We start from the raw sequence: 20,605 nt of genomic DNA, 5'->3' as shown, positions 1-20,605 counted from the left end.
CTTTCCCTAACCCATTCTCTTGGGCAGAGGTGCCAACCATTGAGGGCATGAGGATGCATCTCTTGGAGGAGACAACAGTTCGGACAGAGTGGACCCCGGCTCCTGGCCCCGTGGATGCCTATGAAATTCAGTTCATCCCCACGGTGAGAGAGATGCCAAGCTCTAGGAGGGGACTGAGTGGGCAGGACAGGGGGGCAGGGCTCACCTCCTGGAGGAAGTTCCAGGTGATCATTGGTTGAGTCCAGATGGCTGGGTACCTGAAGCTGCTATAAAGGCTTTCTTAGCCTGCTTGACACTGGGCACTGAGGCCTCTGCAGCATCTCCAGCAAGCATTGGTCCCACACAGTTGGAACACCTGGTAACAGAGAGCTCAGTACTTCCTGAGGCTGTCCAGTCCATTGTTGGTCATCACTGTTAGCTGTTATCATTGTTGCAGAATCCGTCTGCCCCTATTCTAGCACCCGTCCGTTGGCCCTAGCTGGGTATTCATCAGCAGCTGGAATGTTTTTTGCTTTCCCTGTGTCCTACACCACAGGCCTTCAGGTATTTGGAGACACCAGCCTGATGTCTTCATTCCTCAGGCAAAACCTCCCAGTTTCTTCGCCCCTTTTCCCTAAGTCTTTGTTCTCTGAATCCTTTACCTTCCTGTGATTCTTGCTTTTTTCATGTGCCCCCAAAATGTGGGGACAGAGAGGGGCCCACTGACTTACTCTGAATTTATGGACACTTTTCTCAGAGCTGGCATATAGCAATTTGTAGTCACACAAGCAGGCAGCTGTTTTGGTCATATTTGGTTTTTTAAGTAACTTTTAATTATAAAAGTAATATAGGCCCAGTGCAGAAAACTTAGAAAATACAGATTAGCAGGGAAAAAAGATGGAAGGAAAGAAGACAACATTCAACTATATACACTTTTTTTTTTCACCTAAATATAGGCCTTTGCATTTGGCCCTGTTCAATGTTATCTTTTTTGGTTTGGGCCAAGCTGTCTAGGCTGTTGCAATAATTTTGAGTCTGTGAACTTCATCTCCCACCTCCTTGTCATCAGCACATGCAAACCAGTTTTTTCTCTGTCTCCCTCCAACTTGCTCCTTTTTTTTTTTTTTTTTTTTGAGATAGAGAGTCTCACTCTGTGGCCCAGGCTCGAGTGCAGTGGTGCCATCTCAGCTCACTGCAACCTCTGCATCCCAGGCTTAGGTCATCCTCTTACCTCAGCCTCCCAAGTAGCTGGGATTACAGGTGTGCACCACCTTAGCCTACTAATGTTTGTATTTTTAGTAGAGACGGGGTTTCTCCATGTTGCATGCCCAGGCTGGTCCTGAACTCCTGGGCTCAAGTGATCTGCCTGCCTCAGCCTCCCAAAGTGCTGGGATTACAGGCATGAGCCACCACTCCCGGCCATCCAACTTGCTCTTAAAACATTAGAGGGAACACCCTAAGGACAAAGCCTTGTGGTCACTTATTTGGGGCCTCCCTTTGTGCAGACTGGGCTTTTAAGATATGGTCATTTCCCCAGCTCCAAATCTTCTGATATTTCTACCATCCAACTCATGTTTTCCTGCATCATCCCACAAATGCCATATGGGGTGTGGGCCATGTCATCCTCATCTTCATCAGCTTAGCCAGGACTCTGTAAAAATAAACAACTCCCTGGGCCTAAAGCCTCAGAAGGCACTAGGACAGAAGGGGACAGCTCAGAGGAACTGTCATCCTCACTCCACTTTGCTTTGTCTTGTCATTATGCTCCTCAGGCCAGCCCCCTACTATGTTCTGCCTCTCCTCACTCTCCAGCCAAAGCAGAAGCAGAAATCTCAACTTTGTGGCGCAACCAAGATAGCTTGAATTTTTTCTTCTGTTTAAACATCTTTTTTTGTTGTTGTTATAAAAATACTTTAATCACGAGACAAGAATTTGGCAACTAGAGAAAAGAAAAACAATTCCTGGCTGCTCCTCACTAAAACAAGCACTGCTAACATTTTAAAGTGTTTCTCCCACTCTCTTCTTCTCTGTATATATTATTTACATAGCTCTAATCTTGAAAGGGTGGGACTTCGAAAAGGAAGTTTCTTAAGAAACTTCAGGGAAAGAAGAATTAAAATAAACACTTGAGATAAGAGGAGCTTTTAGGGCAGCAGTTGTCTCCTGCTCTGAGTAAATAAATACAAACCGATCCTTGGTGTTGTCAAGGGCGCCGCTTTCCAGTTGAAGCCCTAGACTTTCTCCCTCACTCAGAGCCAGGGTAGTGGTGCCAAGTTGGCCTGTGCCAGGCTTGGCCATGTTCTTAGCTCATCCATTCTGCTCTCGGTATGGGCGTCTGTCACATTCTGGGTCTTCTCTGAGCCTGGGTGTGGAAAACACTCCTGTAAAATTGGTCCCCAGACACTCCTCTTGGGCCTGGGCTACCCACCCTCAGACCATGCTTTCTGCTGTCTGTAGCTGGTCCCTGGCATCGTACCTTCTGCCTTGGCAAGTGCCATCTATTTCTTTTCTTTTCTTTCTTTCTTTTTTTTTTTTTTTTTTGAGACAGATTTTCGCTCTTGTTGCTCAGGCTGGAGTGCAATGGCGCAATCTCGGCTCACTGCAACCTCTGCTTCCCAGGTTCAAATGATTCTCCTGCCTCAGCCTCCCAAGTAGCTGGGATTACAGACACCTGCCACAATGCCCAGCTACCCTTTGTCCATTTCTGTGGGTACAGAGTATATTCAGTAGCTGTCTGTCCTCTGGCTGCTGCTGTCATCCTAGAAGCCTATCTCTACCTCTTACCTTCCCTCTTCCCAGAAGCACTTCTCTCTCAAAGCCCAAACTCTGCTATTCCAGATCAAGGGACATACCTAGTTATTGGAATTATTTTTCAGAATGCAGAAGAAGAAAGTTTCTCCTCTCCCTGTATATGTGGCACTGTTACTCTGACTCAGTGGTTCTCAAAGTGTGTTCCCTGGACCTGCAGCATCAGCATCACCTGGGAGTATGTTAGGCATGCAAATTGTCAGACTCCCCCACTAGATCTACTGAGTCAGAAAGTCTGGGCACAGAGCCCAGTAACCTGTATTGCAACAAGCCCTCCAGGTGATTCTGATGCCCCTCCAGCCTGAGGCCCACTAAGTGAAGGAATGTTGCTATTTTGCAAAGTGCTAGCTCCACTATGAATGTGAGAGAAAGCATGGGGAAACTGAGGGAGATGAGTTCCTGAATGAGAAAGAGGTTCAGATATTCCTTGTCTGGGTGTGTCCTGCAGCCTGGAAACCAGGGCTAGGCTAAGCGTTCACTGGGACTCAAAACCTCACAGCCTCAGAGAAGTTTTTGCTTGGGTCTAGTCTAAAAACAGCAGTGAGGGTGAGATAAGCTCCAAGGACCAGCCAAGGTAGAGTTCATCCGGAGCCACAAGGTTAATATTGAGATAAACTCTAAAACTTCCCAAGAACAAAATCAGTGAAGCAGGCCAGGCGCAGTGGCTCATGCCTGTAATCCCAGCACTTTGGGAGGTCAAAGTGGGTGGATCATCTGAGGTCAGGAGTTTGAGAACAGCCTGACCAACATAGTGAAATCCCATCTCTACTAAAAATACAAAATTAGCTGAGCATGGTGGTGTATGCCTGTAATCCCAGCTACTTGGGAGGCTAAGGCAGGAGAATCCCTTGAATCTGGGAGGCGGAGGTTGTAGTGAGCTGAGATCGTGCCATTGCACTCCAGCCTGGGAGACAAGAGTGAAATTCCGTCTCAAAAAAAAAAAAAAAAAAAAAATCAGTGAAGCAGCCAAGCTTTACCAAGGGGCAGAGCCAGCTGCCAGCATCTGTTTAGAAAGACTGCTTCAGGGCCAGGTGTGGTGGCTCACGCCTGTAATCCCAGCACTTTGGGAGGCTGAGGTGGGTGGATCACCTGAGGTCGGGAGTTCGAGACCAGCCTGACCAACATGGAGAAACCCCGTCTCTACTAAAAATACAAAATTAGCCGGACATGGTGGCGCATGCCTGTAATCCCAGCTACTCGGGAGGCTGAGGCAGGAGAATCGCTTGAACCCGGGAGGCAGAGCTCGCGATGAGCTGAGATCGCGCCATTGCACTCCAGCCTGGGCAACAAGAGCAAAACTCCCTCTCAAAAAAAGAAAAAAGAAAGCCTGGTTCAGACCAGTAAGATGGTGCTAGGAGACGTAGGAGACATGGGTTAGGTTGATGGACTTTCAGGGGACTGTTCCAGATGGATCTCAGGAGGAACCAAGAAGTGTCTAAAGGATATATATAGGGAGAAGGAGAACTCTGGGGATAGGCTTGCCTCACTGAAAGAACCAGACATCATCAGGGAGCATCCAAGGTGTGTGTATTGCGGCTGTGGGGATGGGGTGGGTGTGGATAAAGAGAAAGAGACATACACACACACAGAGAAAATGAACAAATAAATTCTGGGAAGGGTAAGGATTTCATGGGTCTTGAGTTGAGGCCAACCCAAGGCTTCCTAGGCTGGGGTATTCTAAGGCAGGGTGAATAGGAGAGGGCTGGAGGTCCTATGTGCCCAGGAAAACTTTTCAACCCAGAAAACTGACAAAGCTTTACTTCATCCTCAACCCAGAAATCTCTACGTGGCCTTCTCATCTGGTTTTATACTTTGGTATTTACTATGTTGATTTCCCCACAGTTCTCTTGGTTTAGGAGAGTACCTTTTGAAATTTCCAATCCTACTTGGCTGAATGGAGGTGTCCCCATCACAGCCAACATAGCTAGGCAGAACACAGCATCCTTAGCTAAGGCTGTCCTAGCTGGACAGCACAGCGAAATGTGGGGCTGTTAGAATGCTCACAGATGTCCAGTTCCTCCTGTTTCCCCAGTGGTGGGCATTCCAGGAGACCCTGCCTGGAGCAAGGTCCAGTAGATTCCCTTTGGAGGCACCACACATAATCATAATTCCTTAAATATACACTTGTAGGACTGTTGTTTTCTCACAAGCATTTGCTAAGCATAGAGATTGTTGTAAGTATCTCATATATTCAAGATGTGGCCATACATTTAGCTATTAGAGTCTCAGCTACCTGAGGACAGGGACCATATATTTTATTTTTGTGTCTCCAATGCCCAGCATGATGCCAGGTACAAAATCAACAATCAGGAAACATATTTGTGGAACTTTGAGCAGGTGGTTCTTGTTTTGAGGAGCCTACAACCCGGGTGAAGAGACAAGAAAAGTCCCTCAAGGGAAAGGTTGTGATGCGGGTCCCACTCCTATTACACAGCCATGAGCAGGCATCTACGAGGAGGTTCAGGGTGAGGCAGACCCTTTAAGGAGAAAGTGCAACTTGAAGGGGCATCCTTGATCTACTTCATTTGTTCTGACAGGACCAAGCTTAGGAGAAGGCTCCTCATGCCCAGGTGGTCAGAGTTGCCAGGGCAAAGCTGGAGGGAGAGTCCTGGTGCATGTTGGGTGGAATTCTGGCAGATGAACATGGGGTGCCCATGAGAGGGGACTCTGACAGATAAATAGGGGGTGCCCATGAGAGGGGACTCTGGGATCACACTGCCAGGGCCTAAATTCTTGCCATTTTCTTGGTGTTGGTGACGTTGGCAAGATACTTGTCCTTCTGTGTCTCAGTTTCCTTATCTGTAAAATGGGACTAATAGGACCTGTTTCGTAGGGTTGTTGTGAGAATTAAGTGAGTTCATGTGTGTACCTCGCCTAGAACAGTGGCTCACAAGGAGTTAGCGCTCTCAGCATGTTTGCTCCCCAGCTTGTACGGGGTCAAGTTCCACACAGTACCATGTTGACACTGTTTAGAATTGGATAAAGAAGAGATAAGGGGGATTGAGCAGCAGAGGCAAGAGTGCCAGCCCCTGAGCCACCTGGTGCTCTCTCTCACAGACAGAGGGGGCGAGCCCCCCATTCACAGCACGGGTTCCAAGCTCTGCCTCAGCCTATGACCAGAGAGGACTGGCCCCTGGACAGGAATACCAGGTCACTGTCCGAGCCCTTCGAGGGACCAGCTGGGGCCTTCCTGCCTCCAAGACCATCACCACCAGTGAGAGCTGGGGCTGTGGGGAGGGGTGTCCTGAGTGGAGATCTGGACTAGAGAGGGAATCTGCCCTCCGGGAGGGCAGAAGGAAGGGGCTGGATGGGGGCTAGGCTCTTGGGAGGAAAGATGATGATTGAAGAACCAGACACCCACCTGAGCCCTCCTCTTTAACCTGGCTAGTGATCGATGGGCCCCAGGACCTCCGAGTGGTGGCTGTGACACCGACAACACTGGAGCTTGGCTGGCTGCGTCCCCAGGCTGAGGTGGACCGATTTGTGGTGTCCTACGTCAGTGCCGGCAACCAGAGGGTGCGGCTAGAAGTGCCCCCTGAAGCAGACGGGACGCTGCTGACTGACCTGATGCCAGGCGTAGAATATGTGGTGACTGTCACAGCGGAGCGGGGCCGGGCAGTCAGCTACCCAGCTTCTGTCAGGGCCAACACAGGTATGGCTGGCCAGAGGTTAGGGAAGGGCCCTGGTTTCCCAGCCTTGGATCCTCCTCCTCAGGAGCCCAGGCTCAGGGCTCACAGACTCCTCTGAATGCTTCTGGCAGGTGTGTGGCAGTCTCGAGGCACCTGCTGGGGGCCTTGCTCTGTCCTGAGGCCACTGGGGAGACAGAGCCCTCAGATGCCTGGAGTCCTGTAGGAAGGTTGCAGGTTAGCCTATGAAAGGAATGGCCCCAGGGAGAGAAGTGAATAGGAGATGCTGCCTGATCCAGTCAGTTAAGGGAGGTTCTTTTTTAAATTTAGGTACCGGGACAGGCCTTGTGCTGATAGATCTTGTGGGACTGGAATTAGGCAGATTAGAGATCATCAGTCCTGTTGACTTTTGGATTGGGATTGCTGGGAGGTGGGTCTCACAGCAGTGATTTTCCACTAAACCTCGAGGTTTCTTAACAGATACCTGGATATTTTTCTTTTCCTGTGACAGGGGGACACCCACCTCGCTGTAGCTCACGTTCTCTTCCCCGACTCCCCTTTCTCTCCTTCAGCTACAGGGCCCCACCCACGGGCTTCTCTCTTCTTTCTAGGGCACCAACAGTGGTGGGCTTGGAGGGGAATGGGGGGGCTGCGGGACACTGACCGATTTCCCTCCGTTCTCTTTCCAGGTGGGGCTGGGGCACAGGGAAGAGGCCTCTGGCTCTGGTGGGAGGGATCGAGGGAGGGGCTGCCGCGGGAAGGAGTGCCGGGAGGGAGCTGCCACTGACCTGTTCTCCCCTTTTTCGCCCCTGGCAGCACCAGGCCACTACAGTTACCCGGAGGTGCGCCCCCCAGCCCCGCCCCCCAAGTCCCGGCCCCGGCCAGCCCCAGCCCCGCGGCCCCCACGGCCCCCTCGGCCCTCGAGGCCCGCAGAGGAAAGGGAGGAGGAGTCCCCGCCCAGGCCAAGCCTGTCCCAGCCCCCACGGCGGCCTTGGGGCAACCTGACGGCCGAGCTGAGCCGTTTCCGCGGCACGGTGCAGGACCTGGAGCGCCACCTGCGGGCTCACGGCTACCCACTGCGGGCCAACCAGACTTACACGTCGGTGGCGCGCCACATCCATGAATACTTGCAGCGGCGTCTGTTGGCCGCCGCCCCCGCCGGCTCCCCCGCACCCCCGCCCCGCCACCCCCGCCCCACCGCCAGCCCTGATCCCGGCACCAGGAAACGGGACTCCAACCAGGGAATCTACGGCCTCTCGCCTGAAGGCGTCGACCGGGTGGCTGCGTCCCGCCACCCCAAGCCAGAGGTGCTGGGCAGTTCCGCCGATGGCGCGCTTCTCGTGTCTCTCGACGGGCTCCGCGGCCAGTTCGAGCGCGTGGTGCTGCGCTGGCGGCCTCAGCCGCCTGCAGAGGGCCCCGGCGGTGAGCTGACTGTGCCGGGCACCACGCGCACCGTCAGCCTGCCCGACCTCAGGCCCGGCACCACCTACCACGTGGAGGTCCACGGGGTGCGGGCGGGGCAGACCTCCAAGTCCTACGCCTTCATCACCACCACAGGTAGCGTGGGCTGGGGCCACGGGACACCTATCTCTTGTCCAGCCTCACCTGCCGTTGGAGCCTGCATTCATGAATTCCTCCCACTGCCACCCCCCACTGCACCCTTCTACCTTCAGGCCCTACCTGGCCGGGGCTCCAGGGGGCCCCCAGGACAAAGCACGAGTCCATTGTCCCTAGAAGACGTCCCCACCCCAGGGTCCTGGCATCCATCCTGTGGATGCCTAAGGTCAAGGCAGCCCCTTCTTTGGGGTTTCCCGGGACACTTCCAGGATTGTTATTTTAGGCAATAGAGGGTGATGTGGTTGGGGCACCTGCAAAGATTCACTGGAGCAGTTTGAGTGGGCTGGGAATTGAAAACAGTGATTCCCGTTCTGACTCACTGTGGTGAGAGTGGCTGAAGACTGTGGTTAGTGGTTACTGTTTTCCACAATTTGGCCTTGACCTTGAAGGGACACATCAGAACTGCGTGGGGGTGGCCTGGGTGCCATCAGGCAGCAACTGTATATTGGGGAGGTGAAACCACTGCTTCTTAAGCTGGCTTTTCAGACCCCCTGGCTCACTTTATGCTGGTCTCTCCCACAGGAACGATGTCTGGGCTTGGGGAAAGGGCACCCTGTGGCTGCTGTGGGGAGGGTGGTGGACCTCTTCTTCCCCCATAGGGCCCAGATGCCACCTGACCTGGATGTCCACCCCCACACCCTCTCTCTCTTCCCACTGCCCACTCTCCTCTTGCATCCTCCCTCTCTAACACCACTGTCTTTCTTCCAGGCTTCTCACTGCAGCACTAATGGAAGCCACCTGACCACCACCCAGTGGGGGGATGTATGTGGGGAGGGACATGGAAGTCTCCGGGGGCTGGAGGTCATGGAAGCCTTGTGGGGTGAAGGATAGCAGGCTTTATTTTACTTATTATCTGCCTGAAGCACAGGCCCGTCTGTTCAGGAATGTGGTAGATGGGGGTGTTTGGAGGATTGGCTGACCTTTGGGAGGAGGGAGTGGCCCAGGTGAGGGAACCAGAAGTAGAAGTAGAACAAGGCTCTTAGAGGCTGGAGGGCAGAACCTGGGGACTGGGGATTCCTTTCTAGTTCTCATACTGGACTCTCCTCTTTTTCTCACCCTGCCCCTTCCCAGGGTCCTCACCCTCGGGCCTCTTGGGGACTACCGATGAGCCTCCTCCCTCAGGCCCCTCAACGACGCAAGGGGCCCAGGCTCCTCTCCTGCAGCAGCGCCCCCAGGAGCTGGGAGAGTTGAGGGTGCTGGGCAGAGATGAGACAGGGCGCCTCCGTGTGGTCTGGACCGCCCAGCCTGACACCTTTGCCCACTTCCAACTGCGCATGCGGGTGCCCGAGGGGCCGGGGGCACATGAGGAAGTGCTGCCAGGGGACATCCGCCAGGCTCTGGTGCCTCCACCCCCTCCTGGAACCCCGTATGAGCTGTCACTTCATGGGGTCCCTCCTGGGGGCATGCCCTCTGACCCCATCATCTACCAAGGCATTATGGGTACATCTTGGACTCTGCTCAGATCAATATCCTGAGATTGGGGGAGGAGCTGGGGTTATTGGGACTTCAGAGGTAGGATGGATATTGAGGGGCCAGTGAAGGGCAGGGCTGATGTTTGGGGCTGGATAGAGGAGAAAAGGAGAGAAAAGGAATTGCAGGTTCAGCAGGAAGATGGATGGAGGGGGATCTTAAAACAATGATGAGGATGGGTGGGGAGAGGGGAAAGAGGCAGAGGTAAAAAGGCCGAGGGTGGGACAGAGATTCCAGGAGAGAGGCTGAAGGTCCCTGGCCCTCCACCTGCAGCTTTTCTTGCCCTGTCCCCTGCCCCCACTCTTTGGTTGCTCCTCTGCCCTTCCCTGCCCTATAAATCTTTCAGGGTGGGCATGGGAAGGCCTCTGGACACTGACCCTCAGCCCCCAATACCTCGTCCCTGGGAGCCTGGTTTGCAGTGGACAGCAGTCCATGGTCCCATCAGCCAGTTTCTGCTGGGGGTGAAGGCTCCTTGGGGCAGGGGGCTCCACAGCCATCAGGACTTCAGACATGGATGAGGTTTGCAGGACCAGTGAAAGACAGGTCCTGGGGTACCTGGCTTTCACATCCCCTCTTTGTTCCTCTCTGTGGGACCAGGGTGGCTGACTCATCCCCCAGCTCCAGGTCAGGCTCACCACTGGAAGAGAGGGTGGTAAGAGAGACAGCAGCTCAGGTGGGCAGAGGAGCTTTCAGACTGCTCTGATGCTGCAGCAGGGAGGCTTGAAACTCTCATTCAGAACCAGGGGGACCTGAAACCCCCGCAAAGATCCTGGTGTGCAGAGAGACCAAGACCTTGTGAGGGATGGAGAAACTGTCACAAGGGAAGAAGCAGAGATTGAGAGGGAAATGCCCCTCTTCCAGGAGAGCTAGTCACTGAGGGGTGGGCAGATAGAGTCTTCCGGGGAGGGATCTATCCAGGATGGAGTGAGGAGGGCATGGGAGAGGGAAGGAGACACAGACAAGAGAACGGTTGAGTCCACTATGCTTTGCTTTTGCCTCTCAAACTCCAGACAAGGATGAGGAGAAGCCTGGGAAGTCCTCAGGCCCACCACGCCTGGGTGAGCTGACGGTGACAGACAGGACCTCCGACTCCTTGCTCCTGCGCTGGACGGTCCCCGAGGGCGAGTTTGACTCCTTCGTGATCCAGTACAAGGACAGGGATGGGCAGCCCCAGGTGGTGACCGTGGAAGGACCCCAGCGCTCGGCTGTCATCACCTCCCTGGATCCTGGCCGCAAGTACAAATTTGTCCTGTACGGGTTTGTTGGCAAGAAGAGGCATGGTCCGCTGGTGGCTGAAGCCAAGATCTGTGAGTGACAGCAGTAACACCCTGCCCTCTGTACTGCCCTGAAGAGGTTTTCTCAGTGCTTTGGGAACCTGCTTTGGGAGCTCCGGGAAGGCTTCCTGGAGGCAGTGGTGCATGAGCTGAATTCTGAAGGGAAAGTAGTGGTGGGGCAGGCAAAGAGTTTGAGAAGCTCAGTGTAGCCTGAGGGAGTCACGGTGAGTAAGGTGGGGAGAGCATGGCCAGTAAGAGAATCACTGTCACAGTTTCCTCTGGCTGGAGAACAGGGCATGTGGGGGATGCCAAAGGGCCTGGTCTCAGGGCTTCCTGTGCTGTGCTGAGGGGCTTGGGCCTCATACGAAGGCCCCTAGAGGGCCTCTGAAGGGTAAAGTGGGAGAGTGATGAGACTAGATATTTATCTTGCAAATAGCCGGGTGGCTGCTGAGACTAGCTGAAGAAGTGAGTTAAGAGCTGGTAAGGGCTAGCAGGGTTGATCCTGCCTATAATCCCAGCACCTTGGGAGGCCAAGGCAGGAGGATCACTTGAGGCTAGGAGTTTGAGACCAACCTGGCAACATAGTGAGACCCCCCATCTCTACTATAACAAAAGATATTAGCCAGGCGTGGTGGTGCGTGCCTGTAGTCCCAGCTACTTGAGAGGCTTGAGGTGGGAGGATCACTTGAGCCCAGGAGACCGAGGCTGCAGAGAGCCATGATTGTGCCACTGTACTCCAGCCTGGGTGCTATCCACACTCTGCACAGAGCAACACCCTGTCTCAAAAAAAAGAAAAATGATGATGGGTCAGCTGGGATGGTGGCAGTGGGGCTGGATGGGGGAGGCGAAGGAAAGCAAGGTGTACCAGGCAGCGCCCAGGGTTCTGGATGAGACAGTCCCATTCCCTGAGGCAGGGAGCAGCAGAGGTGGGGAACAACGCCTTAGATAAACTTAGATCAATATCTAAGGGACACTTACATAAATACCTTTTGTGCATTTATTGAGAGTCAGTTGTGATCAAGATGTTCTCTAAGTGGATCATCACACCCCATAAAGCACACCTGGGAGGCATGCCTACTTTATAGGTCAGGAGAATTGAGGCACCAGAGTAGTAGTGTGGGGTTGGGGAAGAGACAGGGCCACTGGAACCCTGTCGACAGCCTACACTCACAGCGGAGGCAGAGGAAGAAGAGCCCACAGGGTAGCTTGAGGAGTGACTTGCAGGGAGGGGCAGAACCAGGGAGGGTGCTGTCTGGACTCCAGGAAGGAGGGTGCGGTTGGACTTGTCAGATTCCGGAACAGTGATTCAAGGGCTACGGAGTGTCCACAGAATTTAGCAATGGCAAGGCCACCACTGGCCTGCATGAGAGCTGCTGCCTGGTGGAGGGGTGAAGCTGGATCGGGAGGGTGGTGGAGGTGAGGACATGGCTACAATCAGTGTAGACATCACTTTCTGGAATCTGGGCTGGGAATGAGAGCAAAGAGGGAAGATGGAGGCTAGAGAGAGATGCACACAGAATGGGGGTGAGAAGGGGTGTGACAGTAGCTTGTTGAAATGCTGATGGCACAGCTGCTGGGGAGTGAAGGGTCAGTGCTGCAGGCGAGGGAGTCCATCCATGGGTCAAAGTTCCCAAAGAGGAGGAGAGGCCTGCAGCATAGATGAGGGAGGCTGTCCCACATTAAAACGCTTCAAGGATTGTGCTCTCCTCTCTTGGAGAAGAAGCCAGCTAGTAGTTAAGCTTGGAAGCAATGCAGGTTGTACTGGGAAGATTTCCCTGGCTATGGAGATGTGAAAGGGCCTGGCTGGGCTCCCCTCTTTCTGAAGCTCCCTGCTGCTCTGGTTTGTGGTTGGAGGCAGAGCCACACTAGTCCACGCAGTGCTTCCATGCCGTTTGAAAGAAGGCACCCATTCCTTAAAGTGGACACCACTCCTCACCAGGGCACACAGCTCGGCAAGCGGAGTGCTGGCTGGATTTCAGTCCCTCTGTACTCCCTCAGCAAATGCACTTTTGTGCAGTGAACAACCTGCACAGCCTCACACAGCATTCCTATGTGGGATTTGGCTTCCCCATTCTCCTTGGACCTAAGTCTCTCCCTTCTCTCTACCCACTCTTCCTAGTGCCTCAGAGTGACCCAAGTCCAGGGACTCCACCCCGCCTGGGAAACCTGTGGGTGACAGACCCTACCCCAGATTCACTGCACCTCTCCTGGACTGTCCCTGAGGGCCAGTTTGACACCTTCATGGTCCAGTACAGGGACAGGGATGGACGGCCCCAGGTGGTACCTGTGGAAGGGCCCGAGCGTTCATTTGTTGTCTCCTCACTGGACCCTGACCACAAGTACAGATTCACTCTGTTTGGAATTGCGAACAAGAAGCGGTATGGCCCCCTCACGGCCGATGGCACCACTGGTGAGTAGCAGCCACCTCAGCCCCCATGTGACCCCTTCTCAGCCCCATGCACACTTCCCTTCAGCCCGAAACCAGCTGGGGTCCCCCAGCAAGACAGCTGACTCCAGCTTCCTGGCCCCACTCCAGGGCTGAGGGGCAGCCAGACTCCCCCGCACTGCTGGGCCCCTTCCATCCCAAGCAGCAGCTCCCCGTGGCCCAGAAGGTGTGTCATACCCTGGCTGCGTCAGGCTTCCCAGAAGTTTAGCACTCGAATTAATGGACTAGTGACCCCCCACCCCCCGTAGGTGTGACATCCCGTCCAAACCCCAAGCCCCAGTCCCAGGCTGCCAGTTCAGCACCTGGCTGGATCTCCTTGTTTACAGCTCCAGAGAGGAAAGAGGAGCCCCCCCGCCCTGAGTTCCTGGAGCAGCCCCTCCTGGGGGAACTGACAGTGACCGGCGTGACCCCAGACTCCTTGCGTCTCTCATGGACAGTGGCCCAGGGCCCCTTCGACTCATTCATGGTCCAGTACAAGGATGCACAGGGGCAGCCCCAGGCAGTGCCTGTTGCGGGGGATGAGAATGAGGTTACCGTCCCCGGCCTGGATCCCGACCGGAAGTATAAGATGAACCTCTACGGGCTTCGTGGCAGGCAGCGTGTGGGGCCCGAGTCTGTGGTGGCCAAGACTGGTGAGTCATGGCTGCCAGGCCTCCCTCCCCTGCTAGCCCCATCCTGTGAGCGGGACTTGGCTGGGGCTCCTTCCAGCCTCCCTCCATCTTCGCCTTCTCAGCTCATTTTGCCAAAGCCTCCACCCACTTCCTCCCGCACTGCTCTCCTGTCCTCTGCATGCCAGGTCCCCCTCATCGAGCCTTCACCTCCTCATCTCTTCCTCAGCCTCACTTCTTCATCTCCAAGGGCAGGTCCTATTTTCCCCCATTCCAAGCACCTGGACTCATCCTTCCACCTGGGGCTGTCCTCCCCACAGCTGTCCTCACCATTCGGTCACTGTGTTCTCACCCCTCAGTTTTTACTGGGCTCCTTCATGGTCTGGTTTGGGCCATGGTCACTTCTGGGCTTCTGTCACCTGCTGCCCACAACCTCCTGCCATTTCTGCTGTGTTCAGAGGTGGCAGATCCAAGTGACAAGAGCACCACGTTTCTCCAGCCTTTTTGCAACATGAAAAGGACTCCTCTCAGCTCCCGACTCCTTGACTCCCAGCCCCCTTGGAACAGGGCAAAGGGATTGTGTTCAGCCCAGCATCCCAGCCTGTTCCTCCATGTCCCCAGCCTTTCCCTGTCCAGTGCCATTCCCCTGGCCTGTGAATTATTTGATGAGAGATAGTGTGGATAGTGGTTAGGAGCAAAGACTCCAGAGCCAACTGCCCGAGTCTCACTACCAGCCTTGCAACTTACTTCCTGTAGGACCTTGTGAAAATTGCTTAACCTCTCTGTGCCTCAGCTTTCCCTTCTGTCAGGTGGGGATAATGGTTACCACTGCACAGAGCTGTTGGAATTACATGAGTTAATATATGTATAACACTTAGAAAGGCCAGGCACAGTGGCTCATGCCTGTAATCCCAGCACTTTGGGAGGCCAAGGAGGGTGGATCACGAGGTCAGGAGATCGAGACCATCCTGGCTAACACGGTGAAACCGTGTCTCCACTAAAAATACAAAAAATTAGCCAGGCATGGTGGCAGCTGTAGTCCCAGCTACTCAAGAGGATGAGGCAGGAGAATGGCGTGAACCCGGGAGGCGGAGCTTGCAGTGAGCCGAGATCGCGCCACTGCATTCCAGCCTGGGTGACAGAGTGAGACTTCATCTCAAAAAAAAACAAAAAACAAAAAACAAAAAAAACCCCACACACTTAGAATAGTGCTTGGAGCAGCAAAGCATTTTCAGAGTGAGCTGCAATTTCTCCCTGACTCTGTCACTTCCCAGTAATCTTTTTTGCTCCCCACCTCCCTCCCTTCCTCTGGGTTGTCATTCTTGCCAATTCTTTCCTCAATCTGCTATCCCAAAGTAGTCCCCCATGTAGCAGGTCACAGACGGGCTGGTTTCCCTTGTGCCACAGTCTCCCCACTCCATGGAGCCTCAGCAGAGACCTAACTGTAGGGGGCGGGTAGGTGCCCACAGGGCTGTGATTCCAGAGCCAGCCAGGGAAGGACATGCCCCTCCTTGGATCCCACTCACCCCAGAATTTTTCTCCCACTCATGCCTGGAGCCCTGCCTTAGCAATTCATTCCTTGGGGTTAAAGGGGAGGGAAGGGCAGGGCTGCCTGGGGAGGCCACAGCAAGAGCACATTCCATGGTCAGATCCTCATATGAGGGGTGGGGCAGCCAGAGTGCCCTGGGGAGGGCACAGGTAGGAAGAGGCCTCACTGCCCTCCTCACTGTCTGAGGTCAGCACTGTCAGTGAACGTGGTTTGGAAGAACCCTCAGAGGCTTCCTCTCTTCCCATCTCAGCTCCTTTCTCAGACACGAAGGGAGACCCCTCACCCCCACAGAACCCACCAGAGCGGGATGGGGCAAGGGCTGTCTCAGCCTTCTCCATCTGTGAGTGACCGAATGGCAAATACAAAGGCTACAGAGCCCCTGAGCCCACAGCGTAAGGGCATTTCCATGGCTGTCATCTGTGGGCAGCAGCAGCAAAGCCAGCAGCCCTTTATATAAAGCCTCTGTCTCTTCTCTCAGCTCCTCAGGAGGATGTGGACGAGACCCCCAGCCCCACAGAACTGGGCACGGAGGCCCCAGAGTCCCCCGAGGAGCCGCTCCTGGGGGAGCTGACAGTGACAGGATCCTCCCCTGATTCGCTGAGCCTCTTCTGGACCGTCCCCCAGGGCAGCTTCGACTCCTTCACCGTGCAGTACAAGGACAGGGACGGGCGGCCCCGGGCGGTGCGTGTTGGGGGCAAGGAGAGCGAGGTCACCGTGGGAGGCCTAGAGCCCGGGCACAAGTACAAGATGCACCTGTACGGCCTCCACAAGGGGCAGCGCGTGGGCCCGGTGTCCGCCGTGGGCGTGACAGGTGAGTGAGGGGCAGGGGCCTGCTTTGGTTCCCTCCCACTGCTGGCTCCCAGCTTCCCTGTAGCCAGTTGCTCTCCTTGCTCCAGTGGAACCTTGAGGCTGCCTGCCAGGGGAAGACCTAGAAAGAGCATGTCACTGGGGACTGGCGTACCACCAGCTTTCATGGCCCTGAGCAAGTTTTAAACTTTCTGCACCTCTGTTTCCTTGTCCGTAAAATGGGGACACCTACCTCACAGAGTTATTGTGAGGGTTAAGTGAGTTAACAGATGTAAAGCATCAAGAATGGGCCTGGCAAAAGTAAATATGCTGCCAGTGTCTGCTGTGAGAATTGTTATAAATATTCTTACTCTGAGGTCTGCTTTGTCCCCTTTGGCTGGTTCAGTTACTTGGTCAGAATGCACATGAATCTAAGGCCATACCACCCTGAAGGTGTCCCATCATCTCCTCTGATCTCAGAAGCTAAGTAGGGTCAGGTCTGGTTAGTACTTGGATGGGAGAATGCGCGTGAGACATTGGCCTCTTCATCAGTACAGCTTGAAGCAAGCTTTCTTTTCTTTCTTGTCTTTTTTTTTTTTTTTTTTTTTGAGACAGAGTCTCACTCTGTTGCCCAGCCTGGAGTGCAGTGGTGCGATCTCAGCTCACTGCAACCTCTGCCTCCCAGGTTCAAGTGATTCTCCTGCCTCAGCCTCCCAAATAGCTGGGACTACAGATGCGTGCCACCACACCTGGTTACTTTTTTGTATTTTTAGTAGAGACAGGGTTCACCGTGTTGGCCAGGCTGGTCTCAAACTCCAATCCTCAAGTGAGCCACCTGCCTCGGCCTCCCAAAATTCTGATGTTACAGACGTGAGCCACCACGCCTGACCACAAAGCTTTCTCTTTCTTCTTTCTCTCTTTTTCTTCCTTTCTTTCTTTTTTCTTTCTTTCTTTCTTTCTTTCTTTCTTTCTTTCTTTCTTTCTTTCTTTCTTTCTTTCTTTCCTTCCTTCTTTCTTTCTTTCTTGTCTCTCTCTCTCTCTGTCTCTCTTTCTTTCTTTCTTTCCTTTCTTTCTGTTTTTTGAGCTCTGTTGCCCAGGCTGGAATGCAGTGGTGCAATCTTGGCTCACTGCAACATTTGCCTCCCAGGTTCAAGTGATTCTCCTGCCTCAGCCTCCCGAGTAGCTGGGATTACAGGCACGCACCACCACACCTGGCTAATTTTTGTATTTTTAATAGAGATGGGGTTTTACCATGTCAGCCAGGCTGGTCTCAAACTCTTGACCTCAAGTGATCCACCCGCCTTGGCCTTCCAAAGTGCTGGGATTATAGGCATAAGCCACCACGCCCGGCCACAAGGCTTTCTTTAATACTCATCCAGTGAGTGACTTTACAGCAAAGAAGAACATCCCTTCCACCCTTTCTCTCAGGCCTGGTTACAGGGCCACATCCACCACCACACAGGACCAGCCTGGGCACCTCCTCTCCAGGGCCTCAGCCCAAGAGGCTGAGTGGACAGCAGTGCCTCTGGGACCCTCGGGCTGACCTGTCCGGTTTAGTCACAGTGAGGGGAATCTCTTTTTCCCTTTGCTCACAGAAACAAAGACACACCTTTCTCAAAAATAACTTTTACTATAAGGGGAAAGATTAAAAAATTAAAAGTAGAGAAATAGATAGTTTTCCAGAGCGTGGTTTCTGTAATTCCACCAAGCTCAGCCTCATCATGACTTGGGTGATTTCATTTCCAGAACCTTCCACCCTCAATTTATTTTCTTTGCCTCAGTCAGCCCTGAGAAGAGGGAGAAGGCAAAGCCACCCTGAGTGGCTGTCCTTGGGGCCTGAGGTTGTAGGGTGGAGGCTGGTGCCAGGCCCAGACATGCTGCCAAGTCTGCTCCTGGAGTGACCCTCCCTCTGCCGCTCTGTCCCAGGGACCCACACTGGGCTCTATGAGGCCCTGTGCCTGGTCCCTGGGATAAGGATGGGCTCTGTCAGGCACTGACCAAGGTGGTGCAGTAGAGATAAATGGAGTTTGGGAATCTGACAAACTGAGTTCCTTCCTGTCTTCCTGTGTTCTCAGCTGTATGATTTTTATTTTTTTATTTTATTATTATTTTTTTGAGACAGAGTCTTGCTTTGTCACCCAGGCTGGAGTGCAGCGGCATGATCTCAGCTCACTGCAACCTCTGGCTCCCAGGTTCAAGCAGTCCTCCTGCCTCAGCCCCCCAAGTAGCTGGGATTACAGGCGCCCACCACCACACCCGGCTAATTTTTGTATTTTTAGTAGAGACAGGGTTTCACCATGTTAGCCAGGCTGGTCTTGAACTTCTGACCTCAGATGATCCACCTGCCTTGGCCTCCCAAAGTGCTGGGATTACAGGCGTGAGGCACCGTGCCCAGCCAGCTGTATGATCTTGAAAAACTTACCTCCTCTCCTGGAACCTCAGCTTCCTCATATTCAGGAGGGAGTAAATGCTGCCCAGCTTGTTGTCACGGTTAAAGGTGGTGATGTAACATGTCTGGCATCTTCTCAGCTCATTCGTCTTTTGCTCAGACCTTCCCGCGAGGGAATCCCTGTATATCCATGTTCTAATGCTGGATATTTTGAAACATGTATTTTACACGTCCTGGATAAAATAGATGAGGCCCTTTAGGAAAGAAATGGGCATCAGTGCGCATTATCAGAGCAGCAAAGGGACGAAGCAGCTGGAGTCCGCCAAGCTGGGGGCTGTGTCTGACAGAACACACAGTGCAGTTGCCAGGGGGAGAAGTGCGTGGAGCTCATTAGACACACTTCTAAATTGGAAAAGGACTGTCCCACATGCAGCATGGGGACTGCCAGAGTCATGAATCGTTATAATTGTACCTTTCCAGTTAATCCAAACCACCAGCAATAAAGCTTGATGGTGAAGGACATTTTCATTCCCTCATGGAAAGAAGTGCAGAGAGGGCAAAAAGGAGCAGGGAATGGGTGCTGCAGGAACAAGTAAGGTTAGAAGGCAAATGAAATGAGAGAAAATGCCCAGCCTGGTACCTGTACATAGCAGATGTTCAATACTTGGTGGTCACTCTGCTCCCTCCCACCACCTCAGCTGCCTCCATGCCTGCCCTCCCCAGCCTGACTCATTTCTGTCTGCCCGAGGCCTGGTCACCAGCCTGTTTTAAGCAGTTGTCACTTGCCTGGAGCCTTGTCTTGCCCTCCGGAGGAAGCCAGAGAAACAAGTTCTTGGGAGCCCCACCCATCCAGCCACCTTCTCTGCCATTTTGCCTCTTGGGACCACCTTCTAGTTCGCTCACTAATGAGTGCTTCCTCATGCGGGAGTGGTGGGGATCTGCAGGTCCTGAGCCCAGACCTGCAGACCACTCATTATTTTACAGACATTTGTGGAGCACCTACTGTGTGCCAGGGACTGGGACACAGCAGTGAATAAAGCAAAGCTCCTGCCTGAGGAGCTCACATTCTAGTGGAGAGGGACAGGCAACAAATTGCACAAATATGTCAGTGGCACCGGATGTGACAGTGATGAGTGGTGGGGAAAAGCAGAGCCTAGTAGGGAGACAGCAAGGGCCTCACTGCGAGGGCAGTGTCTGAGGAAAGCCCTGAAGGAGGTGAGAGGACAGCCACCTAGGCCTTTGGGGAAAGAGCATCCCAGACAGAAGGAAGAGCAAATGCAGAGACTGGCAGGCGAGAAGCAGCCCCAGATGTCTGCAGACAGTGAGGAATGCAGTATGTTTTGTGGTGGAGTTGGAGGAGGGCAGGCAATAGGGAATGATCTAAGAGATGAATATGGGACCTCAGAGGCCAGTGCAGGACTTGGATTTCACCCTGAGTGAGGTAGAAGCCACTGCGGGAACCAACTCTGGCTAATGTGTTAACAGGATCCTTCTGGCTGCAGACCCAACAGACTGAAGGGGGGTGAGGGCAGAAGGCGATGACCTGAGAGAATGTTGTGATAATCCAGGAGGAGCCAGTGGTGCTTGGAGGTGGCAAGGAGGGGTCAGACTCTGAAGGTAGTGACAACAGGCGGATACCCACAGGGCGGATGTGGAGTTTAAGAGAGGACTCGGGGATGACTCTGGGGGTTTATATCTGAGCAGCTGGAAGAATGAAGTTGTAATCCTGGTCAGGCATGGAGGATCATGCCTGTAATCCCAGCACTTGGGGAGGCCGAGGCGGGCGGATCACCTGAGGTCGGCAGTTCAAGACCAACCTGACTAACGTGGAGAAACCCCATCTCTACTGAAAATACAAAATTAGCTGGACATGGTGGCACATGCCTGTTATCCTAGCTACTCAGGAGGCTAAGGCAGGAGAATCGCTTGAACCCGGGAGGTGTAGGTTGCGGTGAGCCGAGAGGGCGCCATTGCACACCAGCCTGAGCAACAACAGCGAAACTCCGTCTCAAAAAAAAAAAAGTTGTAATCTTACTGAGGTGGGGAGGCTGTG

General features: G+C 53.7%; 1 protein-coding gene across 5 annotated transcripts in view; it reads left to right on the top strand.

The window, feature by feature from the left end:
- LOC100992963 (tenascin-X) overlaps positions 1-20,605 on the top strand; it is a 68,281-nt gene that overhangs the window by 14,177 nt on the left and 33,499 nt on the right. For all 5 annotated transcript variants that reach the window (XM_063605246.1, XM_063605248.1, XM_063605249.1 and 2 more), the window contains 9 exons: positions 28-143; positions 5,845-6,001; positions 6,176-6,439; positions 7,230-7,970; positions 9,102-9,470; positions 10,511-10,807; positions 12,894-13,184; positions 13,547-13,852; positions 15,856-16,188. In XM_063605246.1, coding sequence (XP_063461316.1) covers positions 28-143; positions 5,845-6,001; positions 6,176-6,439; positions 7,230-7,970; positions 9,102-9,470; positions 10,511-10,807; positions 12,894-13,184; positions 13,547-13,852; positions 15,856-16,188 — 2,874 coding nt within the window. The remainder of the gene's footprint in view (positions 1-27; positions 144-5,844; positions 6,002-6,175; positions 6,440-7,229; positions 7,971-9,101; positions 9,471-10,510; positions 10,808-12,893; positions 13,185-13,546; positions 13,853-15,855; positions 16,189-20,605) is intronic.

The sequence above is a fragment of the Pan paniscus genome, chromosome 5, assembly GCF_029289425.2.
Source record: "Pan paniscus chromosome 5, NHGRI_mPanPan1-v2.0_pri, whole genome shotgun sequence".
Lineage (NCBI taxonomy): Eukaryota > Metazoa > Chordata > Mammalia > Primates > Hominidae > Pan > Pan paniscus.
Note: the sequence above shows the minus strand (reverse complement) of the source record. Positions and strands in the feature narration are given on the sequence as shown.